This window comes from Sarcophilus harrisii, chromosome 2 (genome assembly GCF_902635505.1).
Source record: "Sarcophilus harrisii chromosome 2, mSarHar1.11, whole genome shotgun sequence".
NCBI lineage: Eukaryota > Metazoa > Chordata > Mammalia > Dasyuromorphia > Dasyuridae > Sarcophilus > Sarcophilus harrisii.
Window position 1 is genome coordinate 500,326,529 of NC_045427.1, and position 23,290 is coordinate 500,349,818.

General features: G+C 33.3%; 1 protein-coding gene across 10 annotated transcripts in view; it reads right to left on the reverse strand.

The window, feature by feature from the left end:
* CEP152 (centrosomal protein 152) overlaps positions 1-23,290 on the reverse strand; it is a 90,375-nt gene that overhangs the window by 12,474 nt on the left and 54,611 nt on the right. For 7 of the 10 annotated variants that reach the window (XR_004232376.1, XM_031955158.1, XM_031955154.1 and 4 more), the window contains 9 exons: positions 22,850-22,959; positions 22,332-22,460; positions 22,057-22,192; positions 18,698-18,889; positions 15,654-15,935; positions 13,429-13,560; positions 9,984-10,619; positions 3,276-3,417; positions 1,004-1,183 (listed from right to left, as the gene is read on the reverse strand). Coding sequence is in view for 9 of the 10 variants with exons in the window: in XM_031955158.1 (XP_031811018.1) it covers positions 1,004-1,183; positions 3,276-3,417; positions 9,984-10,619; positions 13,429-13,560; positions 15,654-15,935; positions 18,698-18,889; positions 22,057-22,192; positions 22,332-22,460; positions 22,850-22,959 (1,939 nt within the window). In the remaining variant the exon portion in view is untranslated. The remainder of the gene's footprint in view (positions 1-1,003; positions 1,184-3,275; positions 3,418-9,983; positions 10,620-13,428; positions 13,561-15,653; positions 15,936-18,697; positions 18,890-22,056; positions 22,193-22,331; positions 22,461-22,849; positions 22,960-23,290) is intronic. The other 3 variants (XM_031955162.1, XM_031955161.1, XM_031955159.1) reach the window with 2 other exon arrangements.

Below are 23,290 nucleotides of genomic sequence, written 5' to 3' on the forward strand. Positions count from 1 at the left end.
TCACAACAAATCTGTGGAGTAGGCAAAAAATTCTGAAGCTCAGAAGTTGCAAGACTGCAGCAAGGACATAAAGCTAAAAAGTGCCAGGGGCAGGACTTTACCCCAAATCTTCCATCACCAGACCCAAGGCTCATTATACCACAATGCAGCTCTGGGTCCCTTCCTGGTCTAAATTTCTATGATTCTTTGATTTGCTTACCAAAATGAAGAAATACTAGGCACAAAGTGGAAACTTTTTGCTTTTTAAGTAGCAAATTTAGAGCAATTAATTAATCTATATTAAAGCTAATAAACTTATAAAATAATAGTGAAAATTTATAGAACTAATAAGAGTGAAGAGAGGCCAAGGTTATCTTAAGAAGCATAATACAATTGAAAATATGTCAAGGTTCATGGAAGATGAAAAAAATCTGTCAGGGATTACTACAATAACCATTCTTAATGGAGTACATTTCTGATGTTTGTTAGATGACAACTGTGTCCTTCCAGGATACCCCTTGATGTCATCATCAGAGTCAGATTACTAATGGCTTATGGGAATGACCATGAGTGATAATTTCTTTTCTTCCGAACACATTAGAAGGAGCGTTAATATATAAACAGCACAAATAGTTAAGTTGAGTATGATATTTGGAGTGCAATCAACTAATTTAAGCAAAAGATTGATTTTAAGTCAGAAAACTAGACAATGATTCCATTTTACTGGAGATTAAAATGAGATCTAAACACAAAATGTAAGTCTGGATCATTCAGGAAAAGTTGAGGAACCTCCTCTGAAAGAGACAAAAGTTTAAATTTAGAGGGGGATCAGAGAATTTCTATGAAGGAGAAAATGAATTTGTCTGTGATCGATAGTTACAATGTCTCCTACTAAACAAAAATTAGCTTATATAAATCTCAGAGGATCAATGTCTGTTATAAACTAAAATACCACTTTTAAACAAGGTTTAAAGAAAGTACATTTTACACTAGTAGTAGAGGTTCACTATTTTCAAACACTAACCTCCAATTTTTTCCACTGTAGCTTTATGTTCTCTTACTGCATGCTGTAGATGTCTGCATGATTTCTCTAGCATTTTTTTCAAATCTTGACATTCCTGCTTTGCTTTTTCAAGCTTGTGGAGACATTGTTCACAGCAAGAATCTTCTTGAGGTTCAAAGACTATTTTCCTACACTGAAAAACTGCACAAATAAAGTTGTAGTAAACTTTTGGTTGGAGCACTCACTACACCCTCTTTCTCAATTTGCTCCAACACTTTAAAAAATAACTGTGATTTTGTTAGTAGGGAAGTATTCTACCCTTCAATACAAATCATAGGCCTTTGTTCCTTAGTCTTCAAAGGCCGCTATGGTTGAATGTAGTGAGGAGTTGCTTTGAACTTGGGCAGGCAAATCTTCAGCAAAGTCCAGTGGTTATCACTGGGCTCATATTAGAAGTTTTTTCAACTTATTAGCAGTACCTGCCCAAGCATGCATTCCACTGGCATGATCTGCAAAAGCCCAGTTTCAGCATCATGCTTATAAGTAAGGTGTCTCAGTAGGACTTAAGTAGAAAAAATACTGACATTCTCATCCTCTATAAAAATTACATGATCCTGATATTAGATTGAAACATTATATATAACCCCTCCAAGTCTACAAAACTATCAATAGCTATTCCTTTATTAGTATCACAGTGATGATGATAGAAAAATAGAACACATTAGTGCTATGCATTACATAAAATGTCACTTAAAAAATCTTATTATACTGATTGTTTTCTTAGTACTGTTTTATTTTTGATCTAAGGCTATTTCATACATGCACAGCTGCCCTAAGCCAAATTGTGCTTAAAATTAATTTTTTTAACTCCTTCCCAAGACAAGGCAGAGAGTGGATTTTGTAGGTCTGTCTTGGAAGTAGCAGTACAATGAAATTTAAAGAAGCTTACCATCATAAGATGGGTTACTAACAAATGATGAATACTTTCTGTCCAAAACAACTCTTAAGACCAATTACTGAGGCATTACGGAAAGAAAGCTAGTTTAGATTTTTATACGTTTATTCACTCTAATGAAACCACAGATTCTTATTAAAAGAGTATTCCCAAGTAGACAAAAAGCAAAACTTCAGGATATATCTGGCTATTAATCTGTCATCAACAACATGAAAGGATTTGAAAAGTAAAAAACTCTATGCAGACATAGGCACTTATCAGGTAGTAAAACTTCTGATAATCTTAACTATCGCAAAGAGAGATGTGAATAATTCCAAAGTTAGCAAAAGAAAAAAAGGTGGGGGTGATGATGGTGATAATTGAAGAGCTTTTAAAAAGGAAAATTGCTGTTAAAAAAATGAAGTGCTTTACTTCTTAGCAGAGAAAACAAGTCATATCCTCTCTCAAAGACCTTTGTTCAGGCCTAGCTACTTAATTGTATATAAAGCCGTATTTATGGTTTAACAGGTTTGATTGTGTAGTTTCTCTGGCAAGCTTCCAGCTTCCTAGATTATAGCAGACAGTAAATAAGAAGCCATGAAAGCTAGCCAGGGGCTCTTATGGTAAAACTCAGTACTGGGGAGAAACAGAAACATTGAAGCAGTGTGACATATTAAGTAGAATGTGGAACTTGGCATCAGGAAGATCTGGGTTTGAATTCTACCGGTGATAACAATGAGCAAATTGCTTAATCTGAGCCTCAGTTTTATCTATATTACCTATATTTCACAATGTTGTTGTGAAGCTCAAATTAGATAAGTTATGTAAAAGGTGTTGCAAATCTTAAAACATTTTATGTTATATTTGCTATTTCATTTGCAACAGCTTTTTTATGCAAAAAGAACTTTAGTGAAAGGATTATACATTACATAGCAATAACATTTTATCTTTGTAAAGTGTCTTTAATTACTTAACTATAACCATTTTCTAATCATTTTAACATCACTTATCCCATTTTTATTTTCTTAATATTTCTGCCAGGCTAAAGTCATTATCCCCATTTGAGAGAAGAAAAAACTGAAGCACAAAATGGTTACAATCTATTCAACTATCCATTTTATTAGTTACTGAACATCTATCATGTGTAAGGCAATGTGACTTGCAAGAGGTAACATTAACAGCTGAAATGAGACCCTCTCATGAATTTCACTGGAACCTCCTGTCTTTAAACAGTTTTATTGTGAAACTACCAGTTCAAACATTTGGTTTCTAGTAATCTCTATACATAGCCAGACAGGCATTAGCTACCAGTACACATAGAAGAATGTATAAAACTGAGAAAAAACAAGGTTACTCTACCAGTCTCTGTTGCTTTTTCACATGAGAAGCTCTGTTGTTTCAGTATTTTTTGTAGTTGCATTTGGTGTCCAACACTGTAAGCAGGAAGGATTGCTTGGTCTCCAGTTTCCTTTGTGTCAGAAATCATGACGACTTCATTTTTCTGAAACATATTTCTCAAATAATCAATGTGGAGCAGAAGAACCAGAAGAATCTTTATCCTCTTTTCTTAAAGACACAGATATTGGAAACACAAATATAAAACCCATTCCATAATTTGGCATTTTACATGTTCTTTCATTAGTAATTTATATAAATCCTTAAAATAAATGTAGTCCTTAAAAAAATCTCAAAAGGCTAAATTTCCAAGCATGCTTAATAATAATAAAACACAATCTAATACTTAAATTAATAACTATATTGATACCTTATATATTGCATTGCATATTATGCTTTAAAAAGTGTTTTTCTAAACATGCTCTTATCTGACCCTCTTCCTACTTTGGGAGATAGGCAAAAACAGATCACTCCCATGCTCATGTAGGAAAACTTGGGTTCAGAGAAGTTAAGGAATTCACTCCTGCAAGGTGTGACACAACTAGTAAATGGTTCCAATACCTAGATTAGTCATCTGTCCACTGTTCTTACAGTATGCATATTTTCAAAACAAATCAACCAAAAATAAATCTTTTCATATGGACTGAGAAAGGATAGAGTAGTCTTATAAAAAGTATACTTTCCTTTATTTAACTCAAAACCTGTCTTAGAAAATTTTGGCCTATATGATAACTATCAATATACATCAAACCAGTGGATTTTGCTTCCTAATAACTCTGAATGCTTAAACCTGTCAACAGCTTTACTGTATAAAAACCATATCCTTTTTTCTCTTCCACTATCTTCCTTAAGGGAAGTGAGGTTTTACTGAAACCCCATAAAATGTGGAGAAAACCATATCAAATATATTTCCTATGTTTGGTTATCACATATGTTTGAAAAAATTTCTATCCTAAGTGGAAGCATGAAGATATAAAAATTAATGCCCCAGCATTTGGAAAGCATTCCTTCTTAGAATAAGAAGAAGGAAGGGAAAGAATTATAAAGATTGAAATCTAGGCAGTCTAGTCCAGTTCTTAACCTAAAATTCCTTCAACTATTCAAGCTAACAAGTTAGGTAGGGAAATCATCTTTTTTCACATTTGTATTTTAATTTCAATGTAATCTTTATCAGCACTTGTAAACAGGTTAGGATACACTGAAAGGGAAGACTGTGATTCTTGTTTTTCTTTTTTTTTTTCTGAGGCAATTGGGGTTAAGTGACTTGCCTAAGATCACACAGCTAGGAAGTATTTCGTGTTTGAGTTCAGATTTGAACTCAGGTCCTCCTGACTTCAAGGCTGGTGTAAGACTGTGATTCTTAACTAACTTGCTTCAAGTGACAACAATGGCATTTTAGGGCAGAGCCCTGGGCACAAGAGATTCGTATTAGTTCCAATTAAAAGGTTTTAACTATAATTCTAAGGAGAAAAAAAAACATAAAAAAATTTGTTTAGAAAGATAATCACTGCTAGTTTAAGCATGCAGCTCCTTCTTTGTTTGAAAAATGTGCTCCAAGTGATCCATGAATTTTTATTTTTTAGGAAATGTGTGGGTATATGTTTTAGTAATCAATTCATGTTCATAACAAAGGTGTTGGTTCTTTTTCAATTCCCCATGATTCTTGAACCCTAATTCCCAAAACTGAAAATAAGTAATAAGTTTTAAAAATTTGCTGCTGTAAAAGTTTCATTTTTCTCTTTAACAACAAAATTATTGTTACTATATGCACTTGACATTTTAATTGTACTTTATCTTTAAATGATTTAAACCAGTGTTTTATCTCAAAGTTCGTAGATGCTTTCTTGCTAAAATTGCTGAAGCTACTTTTCCTATAAGCATAGTCATGCATTCCTAGACAAGTAGCAAACCAGGAATTTGAAAATCACTCCCTTTTCTCAGGGATAGAATTTCATTTCCCAAGGGTAGACCAACTACCTATTTCTGGGTAGCTCAAATATAGTAAAATAATATTACCATCTTGCAATTACTATTTAACATTTAGTTTCTAAATATTTTTCCTTATATTGTCTTAATTTATCATGAGAGGCTCATTATCATGAGCTTATTAGGATTTAGGTAGCCAGGTATTGTACTCATTTTTCAGATGAAAAATTAAAACAAATGACTTGTCCACGTAAGTAGAGGTGGAATTAGTTCTTTCAAATGAGAAGAAAATTTACAAACCTTCTTGTTTTAATCCATCATTTTATAGATTATCTTATTCTAAGCTTAGCATTTTTTCAATTATAATATCAACATCAAATCCAAGGTCCCAAACCCAACCAAAAAGCTGTAAAAAGTTGTGTGCTTAGTCAAATAAGGTAATTTGTCTCTAGAGACTAGTGAGCTCAAGTCAAATGAATGGACATGCCTAATGTATTTGAAAGATTTGAAAATTGACTATATGCACAGCAAAGGGGGAGGGAGAAGGACTGGACTGATTTTAGTGAAGAGCGAGTCTTTAAAAAAAATGGTGGGAGGTAGAAAAGGAAAAGCTTGATCAATTTTTAGTCTCCAAATTTTCAATAGTAACTGCTTAATCTTCATTTTTTCCTAAGAATCTCTATTTTGGGGAAGAACCCTAAACTAGTCACCTAGGTTGTTTGGATTTAGCCACTATTCCCCATATCTTTTCTTTCCCAGCTTTTCAGTTCTTCAATGACTAGTCTTCCTCCATTAAAAAGCTCCTTAAGAGCATATGTTTTTCTTTTTCCCTATAAATTTATATCCCCAAGACTTAGCAATCAATCATAAAATGCCCACTGTGTGTTAAGCACTGTGCTAAAGACTAGGAATACCAAAAAAAAAAAAAAAAGGTATTATCTGCCCTCAAGAAGCTTACAATTTAATGAAGGAGACATGAAAACAAAATATATATAAAATAAGATATAGAAATAATTGAGGGAAGAGATTAGAATTAAAAAGTATTGGGGAAGTAAAATAGGGATTTTAGTTGGGACTTAAAACCAGGGATGTTAGTAGTCAGAGCAGAGGAGGGAGTGTTACAGGCATGAGAGATAGCTAGAGAAAATACCCAGCGGAGAGTTTTGTTTTTGGAAATTAAGAAAAATACATTATCAAGCAGTAAGGGTAAGAAAGTTGAAAAGATAGAAGGGAACAAAGTTATGAATGGTTCTGATACTAAATAGAGCCTTTTGTATTTGAACTTGAAGGCAATAGGAAGCCACTAGAATTTATTGGGTAAGGGAAGGTTGACATGGTTAAGACCTTCAAAATTAAGGAAAATCACTTTAGTGGCTGAAGGACAGATTGAAGAGGGGAGATTTGAGATGGGAAGATCCGTTAGCCGGCTATTGCAATAATTGAGATGTGAATTAAAAGATAAGAACCTATAGAGAGAGTGGTGGCAAAGTCAAGAGAGAGAAGGGGTCATATACAAAAGATCTTGCAAAGGTGAAATAAACAGGCCGTGGCAAAAGATTGGAGATGACAATTAAAAGATAGTGAGAAGTTGAGTGTGACACTTAAGTTGCATATCAGAGGTACTGGGAGAACACTATACAGTAATAGCAAAAGTAAGAGAAGGGAAAGAGAATAAATTCTCTTTTGGACATACTGACTTTAAGATGTCTACTGTATACCCACTTTGATATATAAAAAGCAATGGAGACATACTATTGAAGGTTGTTGGGGCAGGATGGGCAGATTTGAGGATTATCAGCATAAAGATGATAATTAAACTGATGAGCAGATGATATCATCAAATGAAATAATATAGAGAAGTTTTTAAGAAGTTTAGCTACAAATTGAAGAAGAAATATAGTATAATAGTGCAGAGTAGAAAGATCAAATGAGAAATATAGAAATGTTTATAGCCAGCAGAGAGAGATTGAAAATAAGGGAAAGAATAGCACTCACAAGAGGGCAATCTGTTGGAAGAGATGGGATGGAATGGATTCATTTAAATAAGCAGACAAGTAAGACCATTTCAACATTTGGGACAGGGGTAGAAAAAGAGAAAGTGACAGAAGTCACCTGAGCAATGAGAGTGAGGTAGGGGGTCAATAAAGGAGATAAAGTAGGATTATTGTTCAGCAATAATGAGGGCCCAGTTAAGATTGTATAACATAAATCTGTAGGGCACACAGAAGTTTCCATCTTTGTTCAGCAGCAAGTATAGCAATGACGGTGATGAATTATATTAATGATGGATTATGAAAGCTGTTAGGGCAGCAAGATGACACTGTGGATTGAGCACTGAACCTGGAGTCAGGAAGATCTGAATTCAAATCTGGCTTCCAACACTGCCTAACTGAGCAACCCTGGGGCAAGTTATTACTTAATCCTGTTTGCTTCAGTTTCCTCATCTGTAAAAACAGAGATGGAAGAAAAAAATGACAAAGCAGTCCCAGTATTTTTGCCAAGAAAACCCCAAGTGGAATCCTATACGATTCCATAACACCCAAGCCTGAGGCCTGGTGAGGAGTCATGAGTGACATCAGAAGGAGACAAGGGATTCAAAAGAGAAGGACAGGGTAGAGTTGCATGGTTCACCAAAAAGGAGAAAAGGGTGGTCAGTGCAGGGGAAGAATAACTATCTTAGTGTGTGGCTGAGGTGGGGTGTGGAAGAAGAGTTTATGGGAAATAAATAGGTTGAGGAAATGAGGTATTTTAGTACATAGACCTTAGTAATTATTTAATAACTACTTGAGTGATTGACCAAAATTCTAAATTATAGTATAAAGTATAATTTGAAAAATCATTTTTGCCCAGCCATTTCTATGGAAAATCTGAAATTGCCAAATGGTAATGGCAAATGTAAGCATCAGGCCAATAAATATGCAAAAGCAGTCCATTAAAATGGTAGAATGTGACGACCACGTTAGCACCCTGGATACCTTAGAATCAACCGGAGTCAGGATAAGCAAAAGTCCTTAGTCTTTATTCTTGGTCTTATTGGTAGGATTGAATTGGATAGAAGCAGAATCTCTGCAACCTTCCTTCTTCGTCTCCTGCCCAGAGAGTGAACCTGGCTAGTCTTACTCTACCCCCTAGTCCCTCCTACAATTCTCTGTATACAGCAATTATCGAGCCAGCACAGGATAGTGGGAAGAGTCATTCCCCAAGAACATGCCCATAGAGTATTGTCCAATCGGTAATTAGCCTTAAGTGCTTGAACCGACCTCAGTGCAACGACTCAAGAGTTTCAGCCCTCTACAGTAGAGGACTATGAAAAAAAGAAAAATATGGTCATCTGAGAGACACTATACTAGGAAGGAAACAGGAAAATTGAGTTCTAAATTTGGCTCTTCCAGTAAATTTGAGATGATTTTGGTCAAAAAAGTTCATTGCTCTGAGCTTCTTATCTATAAAATAAAAGGATTGGATGAGATGTGCCTATTGGCCCTAAAGAGCACAATTCTGAGTTGCTCAAACAGTAAAATAACAATACTATCTTGCAACCACATAGGTATAAAGTGATATAAGTAAAAACATTTTTCAATTAAATGCTAAGACAATGTCCTTTCCAATTAGATATCAAAGTCAAAACCAAGATCCTAAGCCTTAAAGCCTTTATCAAATGACTCCATCTCATGAATTATCGCTGTCATTCTTTTTCCTTTGGTCAGGAAAACTTCCTAACATCCAACATGTAAACACATGCATATTCTTCCGCTGCTTTTGAGCTCTTATAATGCTATTCCATATTTCCTGTTCCTTTCTGCCAATTATGCTTTTTTTAATTGAAGCTTTTTATTTTCAAAATATATGCAAGGATAATTTTTCACCATTGATCTTGGCAAAACCTTGTGTTCCAATTCCCCACCCCCACCCCCGGCCCCTAATTCCACACTTTCCCCTAGATGGCAAGTAATCCCATATATGTTAATCATGGTAAAAATATATGTAAATCCAATATTCTGCCTGATGCTTTTAAAACCACTAAAATTAACTTTCCCCATTAGATTCTCTTCCCTATGGCATAAAAATTGGATCTACATAGACTTAAAATCTTACGATATTTCTGACAAGAGCAGAGTTCAATCACCCCATATGTATATGCATGCACTTATAAATTTTATAGTTGGGATGTCATCTAGTTTTTTTTAAGTTTGTTGAACTTCTATTAATGTATACCTTTTCATGTGGTTAGCAATCTTTGTTTTTTCCTTTAAATTATAAAATTTTGAAGGATAATGCAAGTTTTCATTTAATGAAGATCTCTTAAAATCTAATATAAGCACATTATGTGTTTAAAATAGTTTTAAAAAATTAAAAAGAGATTCAAGATAAATTTTGCCCCTGAAAACTTAGGCGACACAAAAAAAGTTACACATTTTCTAGGGAAAAAATGACAGATAATTAACATCTGCATAGTATTTGAAGGATTATATACAAGTAGAAATCCTTGGTGGTAGACAAGACTCTTCAATCCTTTAGATAAGCTTCAAAAAGCTTTTAGACCATTATTAACAATGTTTGTCCTATCATTTTTATTAAACTCCAAATTCTAAATCACAATAAAGGAGAGACGGGGAAAAAAAAAAAAATATATATATATATATATATATATATATATATATATATATATATACACACATACATATATATGTGTAATTTCTAAAGTCATCACCCTGAATCCTTAATAGCTATGTAATAATAACATACCGTTATCCATTCAGGATTACTCTTCTCTAGAAGTCGGTACAATGTACCTCTGAAAGCCATCTGTATGCAGGCCCTTAGTTTTTCAAAATATTGGGTATTTAGTCGTCTTGGAGAACAAGATTTGGTTTTCAAAAGATGTTTGTTTTCAATTCCACTAAGCTCTTCATAAATTTCCTCTACAAGAAGCTCAATATCAGTCAGAATATCCTCCTCATACTGATGAATCTCCATCTGGATATGCTTGCCTTCCTGAATTGTCCATTCTCTTTGCTTCTGTTCTAGACATGTCTGTAATTCAACATCTTTCTGAAGAATTAGTTCAGTTTTTTGTTTCATAAAATCTTCCTTCGCTGTTGCAAGCACCTCATTAATTTTGTTTCGATGGTCATCTAAAAATTTCCTGTAGTCTTTCTCATTTTGTTCTTGAATTTTACGGATTTCTTCTTGTTTTTCTTTGTTCCATTCACTTCGGGACTGAGCCAACTTAGCTCGGACAATCACAGGGATTTCTTCCTCTTTTAATTCTAGTTCCTTCTGGAGAGAAAAAACCTTTGCTTCAAGTTCTTTGACATTTTCTTCAGCGTTTCCAAGATCTGTCTTCCATTTCTCTTTAGCTTCCAAAATTGCAAGTGATACCTAAAGGATTTAAAAATTGACATTTAAATCATCTATAAGCCTTTCCCCACTTTAAACTGCTCAACCAATTTATTTGAAGTCTTTGAAATTAATATTGTTTGAATATGATGGAAAATGTATACTTAAGACAAGTTGGCATCATTCAGAATGGTTAAAAAAAAAAAACTTGGAAAAGCTTACTGATGAAAAAGTGAAGTAAGCAGAACCAGAAAAAACATCATACATACATAATAACAGTATGATAAAAAACTATGAATGACTTAGTATTCTTTAGCAATGCGAAAATCCAATTTAATTCTAAAAGACTTATAATGAAAAATACTATTTGTCTCTAGAGAAAAAACTGATAGATTCTAAATGCAGATTAAAGCACATTTTTTCCTTTGGGTTTTTGGAGAACTATCTTTTCTTTTATAACATGGCTGACATGGAAATCTGCTCTACATGACTATTTGTATATAATCTCTATCAAATTTGCTTGCCTTCTCAAGGAAGAAGTAGGGAAAGGAAAGAATTTGGAACTCATAATTTTAAAAAAATGTCAATTATTTTTACATGGAATTGGGAAAAAAATCAAAAATTTTTGAAGGAAAAAATATTTTTATTATTGCAGAATGTTTACTGTAGGTTTAATCTCTTTCCCCCAACTCACCAAAAATCTGTCATTTAAAAGAACTATGCTCTCCCTTTAATAACATGTTAAAAATTAAAGTATGTGGAACTAAAAAAAATGTACAAAATAAATTTTTAGGAAAATCAACTAGTTAACTTCTTTTAAAAATGCAAGTTCAAAAATCCTTTTACTTCATAAATGAAATGAAGTATTCTAGTAAGGAAACTACAAAACTGGACAGAAAAATAATATGCATATTTTATAACTACTTATTGGCAATAACAACTGGATTTTAAGGAAATTTTCTCTTTAAAGCAGAATAAGTTAGAATTGTACCAATTCAAAAAGCAACTAACCACTTTTCACTTGTCTAATTTCCTTTAACAGAAAAGATTTAGGATAATTCTCTGACAAATGGGCATCTAGTCTCCATTTGAAGATCTCAGGCAATTTAGAAACTCACTATACTCTTGAATCAGCAACTATTGTTAGGAAATAACAAGCTTTGCCCCTTTTGCTCTTATTTTTGTTCCTTGGGGCACTAAACAAAAACATATCTAAATACTTTTCAGTGTGATAGTTCTTCAAATACCTGAGACAAGGCATCCTAATACCACTAACTCATCTTTTTCAGACTAAAGATCTCCAATTCCTATAACCAGTCATTTTTTATCATCATTTTAATCATCATTATCATCACCATTCTAACTCCTTTTAAAGTTTATTAACATCCATACTAAAATGTGAGAAAACCTAAACTGAACATGTAATTCTGCCCATGGTGGCATACAGTAAAACTATTTCTTCCCCCATTCTATTAATAATATTAATAATCCTAATTAATAAAGTCAAAGCTCACATTAGCTATTTTTGGCAGCTAGATCATCATGTTGATTTCTACTGAATGTGGATTCCACTAATATCCCGAAATCTTTTTCATATGAACTACTGTTCGTGTTTCTCCCATTCTGTACTTGTTCAATTGATGTTTTAAATTCAAGTACAGAATTTATATTTATTTCTGTCAAATTTCATTTTTATTAGCTAAAATGACTAGCACTTAGGGGAATGGCAGTAGATTTCTAAACAAATTTGGAAAGGAAGAGGAAGCAACCAAAAACAGAATTGAAAAGGGTAAAATCAAAGTAACAGTGGGAGTAAAAAAAAAGTAAAATTCTTTGTATTTAGAATAGGTATTGCCCTTTTCACATAAACATGAGAGATTAAAACCCAATACTGGGATACATAAAATGGGAACAAAAAACTCAAAAATCTTTCAGTCAATAGCAAGCAAAACCTTATTAGTGAAGCCGAGAATTAAGCCCCTGACTGTCAGAAAAATATAGTGATTCTACAAGAATTCTACTAACATTTTTAAAAATTTGGTATTCAGTTGTTTCAGTTGTGTCCAGCTATTTGTGATCCCATGGGGAGTTTTCTTTCTTTTTTTCTTTTTTATTAAAGCTTTTTATTTTTCAAAACATGCACATGGACAATTATTCATATTTGGAGTTTTCTTGGCAAAGATACCAGAATGCTTTGCCATTTCCTTCTCCAGTGCTTTATAGATGAGGAAACTGGGGCAAATAGATTTAAGTAGTTTGTCCAGGGTATATAGCTGCTAAGTATCTGAGGCTGGATTTAAATTCAATTCTTGCTGACTTCAGGCCTGGCACTCTTTCTCTACCTATTGCCACCTAGCTATCCCTCCCTCGACATTTATCATAATCACTAATGGCAACAGATTAATTTACATAGTACTTCATAGTTCATAGTACTTTCATGTTTATGAATTTTTTTGATTCTTAATAACCCTGTGAAATAGGTAATGTAATGAAACACTTTGGAAGATAAGACTATTAAAAGACCCCAAAGGAATTAGCTTTTTAGTCACTTGGAAAGAAGGTAGCTATAATTAAGCTGAAAATAATCTTCTAATATATGAAGGTATATTTTATGAATGACAAGAAGTAGCTATTTTTTAGCTCTTTCTGAAAAGAGAAAATCAGATTCAACTGCAACAAATTGGATTTAATTCAGTAGTTAGGAAGATATTCCTCATCGTGAAGTCTGGGAAATACTGGAATGAATCATTAGACAAAAGTATGACAGGTCCTTCCTGTTTAGCCATTCTCTTGATAGAAGAAAGCAGAAGACTTCCCTCAAGTTCTCTTAGTAATACAGGGTAATTAGTACCTTTTTGGCCATAGAAACTTCATGTTCTGCCTCCCATTTCATCTGTTCAGCCTTTAGGTTGGCTCTATACTCTGCAAGCTCAGGAAGTTCTTGCAGCCATCGAGAACGAGCATTTAACACAGCTACTTCTACCTGCAAGGCAATATAAAACAAAGATGTAAAATGAAGTCCCTTCAACCAATAGAGTAGATTAACTCGTTATCACAATGATCCAAGGGAATCTTTTAAAAAGTATGAGAGACAAAGTTATAAGAGATGGCTTTCTGGGAAGGGGAGAAAAGGATGTATTGGTAAATAAATATAAAAACTAAATATGTCAATAAACAATTTTTAAAATCAAAGAAACATTAAAAATAGAGAATCTGTTAATATCTACAGGCATCATTACTTATTATATAATGATCTTCACAGCTGGATGAGAATATGAGCAGAGGGCTAGGACAATTTTCAATTTTGTTGAGCTCAAACATTTATAAAGCACCTAACTCTTATAATGTGATAGAGCTATAACAAGCATTGCCACAAAATAGTTTACATTCTGCTAAAGTTCAATATATAAAGAAAGATAAGAATGATCTGACATAATTTTAGGAGAATGAGAATACTAGCAACTTCATTGGGGATAAACAAAGGAAGCAGAATCAGGAAAGGTTCAGAGGAAGTGGTACATGAAATGAGACAAATAAAGATAAATTCTGAGAGCTGATTTCAGGTACATGGATGAAGAATACATAAGGCAGAAGATTAACTGTAGAATTCAGAGAAAAGTTAGTAGTCCAATATGGATGAAATTTCATTCATTCATTCTGCCAAGGCAATTGGGGTTAAGTGACTTGCCCAGAGTCACACAGCTAGAAAGTGTTAAGTGTCTGAGACCAAATTTAAACTCAGGTCCTCCTGACTTCAGGGCCGTGTTCTATCCACTGCACCACCTAAATGCTCCATTATGGATGAAATTCAATACAAGAATGGGAGTAACATAAAAACATACTAGAACCATATTGTCAAAGGCCTTGAATGCTAAACTAAGAAATTTATACCTTATACCAGAGTGAACAGGAAGCCATTGAATGTTTCTGAGCAGGCAGAGTGTCTTAGGAAGATTATTTTCACAACTATGTAGAAGATAAATCAGAGGTAATGAGAATAATCCTAATGCTATTAAACAAAAGTTGAGAAGTGTTGGAAGCCTAAATATAAGAACTTTGTGGAGCAAAAGACAAAAATACAAGAAATACTATCTAATAGATTCAACAGGACTTGACCAGTGATTTTTATGGTGGGAGGAGGGGAGGAGAAGGGTGGTCAGGGAATGCAAAGAGAAAAGAGTGAAGGACAATTCAAGGGTTATGAAACTGAATGACTAGGAAGATAAGTGTTTCCTTTAACAAAGATAAGGGTGACAATTATATCCTGGACATATTAAATCCAAACTACCAATGGAATTACATTGATAAAGATTTCTGGAAAGCAGTAAGATACAGATATATATGGGACTGGAATTTAGGAGCTAGATATATAGATTTGGAATCTGTGTGATGAAAACTAAATTCATGAGAGCAAATAAGACCAGCAAGGGAGGCAGAGGGTGAGATGAAGAAAGGATACTGCATAGACTCTTGGAGTGAATACACACCTTCAGGCGATGCATGATTCTACAAAAAACAGAATAATTATACAAGTAGGAACCAAGTAACAGCAATGATATCCCTTTGCTATGGGATGCCAAGAAAGGAAAGAGAGAGTTAATTGATATCAAAAAATGTAATGAGGTTAAGAAGGATGACGTCCATTCTAAGGAAAGGACATCAAATTTAACAGTTACGGGGTGAAGAAATTCTTCTATCAAGGAAAACTGGTACCTTCTTTACAATTTACAGACTCAAGAGTTAAGTGAGGGATTAAGCGATCTGGCACAGGATATGATGAGTATGTGTAGAAGATAAGACCAAGTCTTCAGGACTCTGTCCATTCACACCATGCTGCCTCCACAATAAGCATCTATTAAGGACCTGATACAGCACTCATTGGTTTTTAATGAATCATAAAAACAAAACAATGAAGGCATAATTTTGTAACAAATAGTTAAAAGCAGTCAGAAATCATATAATACTATTTTATCCTAGAAGCAGACCACAAAGTAGTCCCAAAATTAAATAAATCCACTTATCTCTAAAAGTTCACAGGTATAACACAATGAAGAACTATTATCATCTGCTTATTACCTGTTTGGTAATATTTTCATGATATTGGATCTCCATCTCTTTTTCATGTTTTTTCAGAGCCTCTTTAATGGCCGTTTCCTTCTCTTGCAATATATCTTGCTGAATCTTCAATTGCTGCTCTTCAATCACTGCTTCCATCTCTTTCTTGGAAATTACATCTGGGGTGATTATTTGGTCAGTCTGGATGCCACAATCAAAAGTCTTCTTTTTCATTTCTTTTATAGTTTGATCCAGTTTAAACCGCCACTCCCTTTCTAACTGCTGAATAACTTTGTCTTTGATCTGTTTTTGAAAGAAAAATTTTAGAAAAGAAAAATCTTCAAATAAGTAAAAGCCAGGATTGATTTTTGTCAGCCAAAGGAACAACCACAGCTAATGCATTTGAAAACCATTCTAGACAATGATTACACATGGGTTAGGAATTTAACCAATGAAGATATAGTCTTGGAAACATTCTGAAAATTATTCTTTGACTTTATCTTGCTTCTAAAATCCACAGATTTAATGGGACACCAATTATAATCGTTCCATCTTTGGTAGGTGACACTTCATAAATTGTCATCTACCAATACGATAGATGACATACCTACTATGCAGATTACCAATCTAATGAGCTCTCTTGGATGAGTTTTATCTAGGAGTTCACTTATGGATGTTCCAACAATTCAACTGATGAGACTATGTAAACTTGGCAGGTTGGCCCTTGATAACAAACTAAGTGTATCACAGGGGTCTCTACTCTTAGCCCTTTCAGTTTAGTGACTGTAAAATTGCTAGTTTGTGCCCTGCTGGCATAGCCTTCAAGAACCTAAGTTATCTCCAAACCACATTGAAACTTCAATATAGGACTTTAATGGACAATGACTCTAATTTATGATAAAGAGACCTCACATCCCATACCTAATCCAATCCCCCCCAATCTCACAGATGTATATACCTGAAGTTAAAGGGATGTTAAAGTACAGTACTACCCCAAGATTACACAGATCACTGGTAGCAAAGAAGGAAATAAAAACCATCTCGTGGTTGAGGCCAGTGCTGTTTCTATCAGAATAGAATTTGTATAAGACTCTTATTACTGTGCCCTTTTTACACTCAAGGATAATTCAAGCTTTTGGAAAGTTGTTACACTAATATTGCAAAGGTGCATAAAAATATGTGGAAATATTTTGTGAATTTCTTGTGAATATTTTCTTATGCTTACTATGAGGTACAAAAGGATTCTTCTCACATTTGTTGATTAGTGTGGAATTCCACTCAGTGAGTAATAGACGTGCTTCACCAAACATCCAAGGGGGCTCATTAGGGTAAACAAAAGTGCCTTGTTATAAAACTGCTGCACTTACAATAATATGGTCAAGTGATAATGACTTCATTAAGATCAATTCTAAGCAAAACTGATCCTAGTCTATTCCATTCCCTGAAATCCCCCCTCTCTCTTCTTTCCCTTTTATACCTCTCACTTAGTTTTTGCTCAAATTTAGGACTTTGCTGACCTAACTGATTAAAATCCTACTGCCTTTTTAAAGGTGAGATTAACTAATCTCACAAACTAAAGTAATAATTGGGAAGAAAGATAATATTGTTATTTTAACAGGGTCCTTTAATATCTTAAAAGAGTGATTAATGGTAGTAATTTTAGGTGCCAGCATCAGGAAGGATGTTGGTACAGAGATGGGAAGAGATGAGGCTTTTGTGCCTCTCAAGCATATCATGTAGGTCTATATTACCATTTAGAGATGGTCTTAACCCCTTTTAAAATGAACTGTTGGATTTAGAATCCTTTCTCCAGTGCCTTTCCATTATCTACAGTAGTGGTGTCAAACAAACTGGGACTACTAAACCATATATGAGGTCCTTGAGACAGCAAATTGACTTAGAAAATCACATTTTAACATTATGTTCTATTGTATTTTTGTTAAAATTTCCAATTATATTTTAATTTGGTTCCAGCTGCACTTGGGAATTTGGGACTACATAAGAAATACCTCTGATCTCCCACCATTTGACCCCAACCAATAAAGTGCCTTATGGCACTTTATATTACAGTCAAATGGAAGTACTTGCTGTTCCCTTATTACACTCTGTGAATCTCCATCTTTGTGTGTTTGTTCTACTTAAGTTGTTTCCTACACTTAAAAAGCTCTTTCTTCTACATATCTCCCCTGATCCCCAGCTTACCCATCCAATTCTTTTTCTTCCTTTCAAGGCACAATTAAAATACTATCTTTATAAAGATTTTTTGTAGTTCTCCTCCCCTTTAGTCTCATTCCTAGACAGAAATATTTTTCTCTTCTGTTCATAGCCTTTTTTCCATTTCTCTTTTGACATTTAATATTACTATACTGAATCACAATTATAGATGTATCTATCTTATATCAGATTTTTTAAAGCTTTATTAAAGAATGGACTATGAAATTTTCTTCCTAATATTCACATTCTCCCTTAGCAATGGATGCTCAAAAACATCTGCTGAAGGAAGAAAAAGAGTTTAAGATAGTGTAACTTCATTCCTGTCTTCCAAGAAACAACTTGGAATCACATGATCCTATATTTAATCCTCAATCTAACTACTGAGGCTTTTTACTTTTGAGTTTTCCTAGTCATATTTTCTATCACAAATTCTATCAATATTTCTATCAAAATATTCAATATTGAGTATGAATTATGAATATTAGTCTAGAATAACCAGAAGTATTTCATGTGACACAAAACTAGGCTACTGATTCAGGTTCATTGGTCTAAAAGAGGTTAAGTATAGCCTCCCTGTTATCAAAGCGAGATTAAGAAATCTTGATAGAAGAAAAGGTCAAAATAAGACTAATGGGATTAAACAATACAACACTTATCATAGTCCTCTATTTGACTCTCTAATTCAATATGTGAGTTACCCTAGCTCTAAGAATTAAATTTAGTAAGCAGTTGAATATTTATATACTTGGCAAAAAATGTCCCATGTGAGTTTTAGGAAGGTTAGTCTAAATAGATCATTCAATAGCACATATTTGAATATAGCAACTGAAGAGATATATTAAAGCCCACACCTCTTTCTGTTCGTTCTCCCACTGTGTTTTGGCTAAGATAACTTCATTTTCAATTTGCTGTTTAATATCAGTTTCTTTTTCTTTCAGCCACTGGCTCTTTGCTGTTGTAATGGTACCTTTGAGTTTTTCTTCAAGTTCTACCTTGATTTTGTTAAGATTCTCCTCCTTTTCTTCTAAAAGCTGTTTCTTGAGCTAAGCAAAATTCAAGTAAATAACTCAATACAATACTCTTATTATGAAGATTAAACTTATTAAGTTAACTGTATTCAGAACATAATGGCACTAGAGGGTCATAATTTGCACATATTCTAATTTACTTATCCTAAATCTTGAAAAGTCTGTTGTCATTGCAAACATCTATAGGGCAAAATTTTAGATTACTATGTTAAGAGAGGAATATTCAATTCTCTATGTAAATTCCACGTTCAGGGAAGACTTACAAAATTAAAAAAAAAAAGATTTGTAAGATAATTTTTGATGGCCCAAGCATGTTTGTTATTGTTGATTTGGTTCTAACAATCTTATAGTCAGTGTATTTACTCAAAGAATCAACACCCCTTTCCTTCTTTATGTCTTCCCTCTTCCCAGCATAATTTCTGTTTTGTATTTCCACACTCAACTAAAACTTAAGATTCAAAAAGACCTAAGGAAATTTGTTTATTTTAGTTATTTCTCAAAAGCAGAATTCTAGAAAGGAATAGCCTAGGGATTAAACTACAAAAACACTTAGGTTTCTTCTTAAAAAAAAAAAAAATCATTAAGTGAGAGAAAATATAAAAAAGGAGGCAAAAATAAGTAAAGTATGCTCCATAAAATATATGACAATAGACTTTACTTATATTGCTAGTAAAAAAGAAGAAAGGAGAGCTGAGCTGTAGATGCACCTGTACAAACTCTACTAAATATCCTTTATTATTTTTACCAGGAAAATTCATTCAGAAAAAGCTCAACAAAATACAATACAATGACCCAGGATTTTGGAAGTTAGTAAAGGGTGAGACAATAGTCCTTGCCAAAACTAAGTATATCTTATATATACTTATGACAAAAGAATATTTTCAAGCATTTTTCTGACCATAATGCTCTTTTTTTTTTTTTAAATCCTTTCTTTTATGGTTGAATAAGTCAAAGTTTGAACCAAGTTCATAACACTGAAAGCTCTCAATATTCTGCCCCAATTTATGTGTATTACCTTTGGTCCTTTTTCCTGCGCCTCAATGGACTAGCCATAATTTTCCAAACATGTTTTACACCTTTGTTGCTCTTTTCCTCTGCAAGTCTCCCTCATTCCTTACCCTTTTTCTTCATCAGAAGCCTACCTATTATTCAACCCCAAGTTCAAATTTCACTTTCTATGAAAACTTTCCTAATCTTCATCATTTTCTTCCAATGTTAATTCTTTTCCTTAAACTTCCAAAGCATTTTTGGTATCTTTTATATCACTCACTATAATTGTGCCTTAGAGTTTCATATATTGTATCCTCCCAGCTAATTTTAAAAACTTTAAAATTAATTTTTTTTCAATTACCACCAATGTATTATTTTTCCTCCCACTTCTCCCTACCTCTTAGAAAAAAGAAAAATATCTTTGTCACGAATATACATAATCATATAAAACAAATTCTTATTCTGGCCATATCCAAAAATTTATTTTCTAGTATGCATAGTTAGTCCAATCTTTCTTTCAGTCCAGGGATTAACAATGTTCATTATCAATCCTCTGGGATTATGATTAGTGAGTTTTAAGCCCTTGAAATGGAAGTTGTGTTTTACTCAACTTCATTTTACCCACAAAGCTTTTCAGTTAAAGGCATTCAATGAACCAAACTACTAACTCTTAAAGACTGGAAATGTTATTTATAGCAAAATATAACTACAAGAAGCTGCCTACAAGTTCTAGCCACTGAAATTAATTAAATTGGAGATTTGCCTATAATTTTTAAAAAACTAATTCATGCTATTATTTGAGTAGAAGATGCATGTGCAAATACACAGTCTATCAAATGTTCCTTATTAGGACCCACTGAAAGACCAAATTTTATAATCAATTAGATGCTCGCTCCCTCTTCTTCCAACAAACAAAAAAAAAAGTTCCTGGAAAAGAACTGATTAAAAAAAAAATCACTCTACATTTGCCATTGTTATACTCTCCTAAATTAGCAAACTAGAAATCACCTTCCCATTTTAATTTCTAAAACAGATCCAAAAGTTTGAGTCCCTAGTTTTCAAGTGGCTTAAGATATCAATTCTAACTTTCAAAGACCAACATAAATTAAAATAAGTTAAATTTGGAAGTTACTTGTTTACTCTACATTATACACAAATTATGTTCTTCAATATTCATCTTTAAAAGAAATCAAAATATAAACCAAAATTTCTAATTTGCTCATTAGACATTCTTTTTAAAGTTGCCATATCGATCTGCCTTAATATAGCTTCATAAGCTAGAAATCCCTCCAGATGGCATCCATTCAAACCTTCAACAAAATTCCTTATTCTTTCATGCGTTCCCAAAGTGAACTCTCCAGGCTGGTTCAAAAATGCAAGTAAGCAAAAGACTGAAGTTTTCAGCTATTGTAAAGAGGAGAAAAGGGGATGTCATTTCACTGGATAAATTTACTGCTAGAAACTAACCAAGAACAACTCAAGAACAATGTTAATAGGACAGTTATTGAACTTCTACTACCAGTTTGGATAAAAAAGCTGATATAATAAAAGGCTCTAGGCCAGGATAATTCAAGTCAGGAATGGAAAGGAAGAGAATAGGAGAACAGATTGTAAAAAGGCTTTCTGAAAGAGATTAATACTTTAACTGATAAGAACCCTGGGGGTTCATACCTACTTTTTCCCCCTTTCTCTTAAGTGGAAAAAAAAAATCTAAGGGTCAGAGGGTAGAATATTCCAAGAGCCTTTAAAAATGGTTTTTATGCAATGGCAAGAAAAAGTAGGTAGGAGTTCTAGATGGTCTACTAAATGGATCAAAGTAATAATCCGTAAAGTCTTTTGATCTGAAATACTCATGGTTAGAAAAATCTGAGAACCACTACTGAAGTATTTTTTTTGAGACTTTTTCTCCCTATCAAACCCCCCCCCCAAAAAAAAAAAAAAAAACTTGTATAAAAGGATAATTCTATTATAAGCAGACCCAATTTTCTATTGATGTTTTAATGAATTTAATGTTTTACTTTCAATATCCTGTTAAAATACAGATAATTAAAGTTCAGCAGGCAACAAATGAGCTCTACATATACTTTCCCTTTCTCATGGGAAAGTAGGAATATTAAAGTTTTGAATAAAAGTACTCTTGAATTTTTGTAATGAGAGCTATGGTCGAAACACAGCATTAATTTGTACCATACCATCTCTTCCTTAGTCTGCTGCTCTTTCTCAATAGACTTCCGTATGGTGGTCTCCAGGTTATCTTTTTCTTTGCAAACTGCCAGGTAACATTCTTGTACAGCTGCCATCTCTTTATTCACCTTATCTAAGTCATTTCTTAATACACAAATAGAATAGAAAATGTTTCATTCACAAAAAATCAAATGTGATATTTCTTTTTATCTTCATTTGTTAATTACATAGTAATAGACAGCTTTGGTGCGTAGATTATAAAGCAATTTTTTGTTTTCCTTACCTAAGTTGCAAACGATTTGATTCATAAACTTCAAAAAGTTGTTGTTTTTCTAGAGCATGCTTTGCTAAAAGGCTCTCCCGAATTTGGTTCTTCATAGCCTCATGATGTTGTTGAAATGTTCTTTCACACCTAGCAATGAAAAGCAAATTCCTAGATTTTTTTTTTAAAATATTGTTATTTTCTTATCAAAGTGTTTCTAAAGGAAAATGTATGGCAAATTCCAACTGGAAATGTCAAAAACACATCTTTCTTTTGTATGATAATATCAACAACCAGAGTCTTATATTTCCCACAAATACAGAAGAGAGAAGAGGAAGGGGCTTTAGTGAAGAGTTTTATTCACTGGGATCTTAGAAAGAAGAGGTAACATTAATTTAAAAAATGGAATGCATTCTTTTACTGCCATGGTCATTTGCAGATAAAGATTGCTAAGATGAGTGTAAGGCCTAACCATTCAATCTTTTAACCAAAATAGTCTGAAATGGAAAACAGCTATCAGGTCCCTAAAGTGCATTTACCTATCCACTGTTTCTTGTTTATCACGGTCAAAATCTTGCACCATTTGTCTCATTTGACTACATAAATCCCGGTTTGTATTTTTCAGTTTTTCTTCAGTTGCTTTAAGTTCCTGGATTCAAAAGAAAAAGCACTTTGGGAAAAGGCATTTAACTCTGTATTCAATTTTGTTCCCTTTTCTGTATTCTTTACCCTTCACTTATCCTTACAAAAACGCCATCCAAATAATGAATTATCTCTCTATACACCTTGTTAAGATGTACTATGGTTATCTATATACATGCTATTATTTCTCAATATAAGTTCTATGAGGGCAGGGAAATGTTTTCTCCAAACTCTGTTATCATTTAAGACCTAACAAAATAATTATTCTATATTCAGTAGTTATTAAATACATGTTTGCTGATTTGAATTGAGGTTTGCAAGACAAACTATTTCTGAGG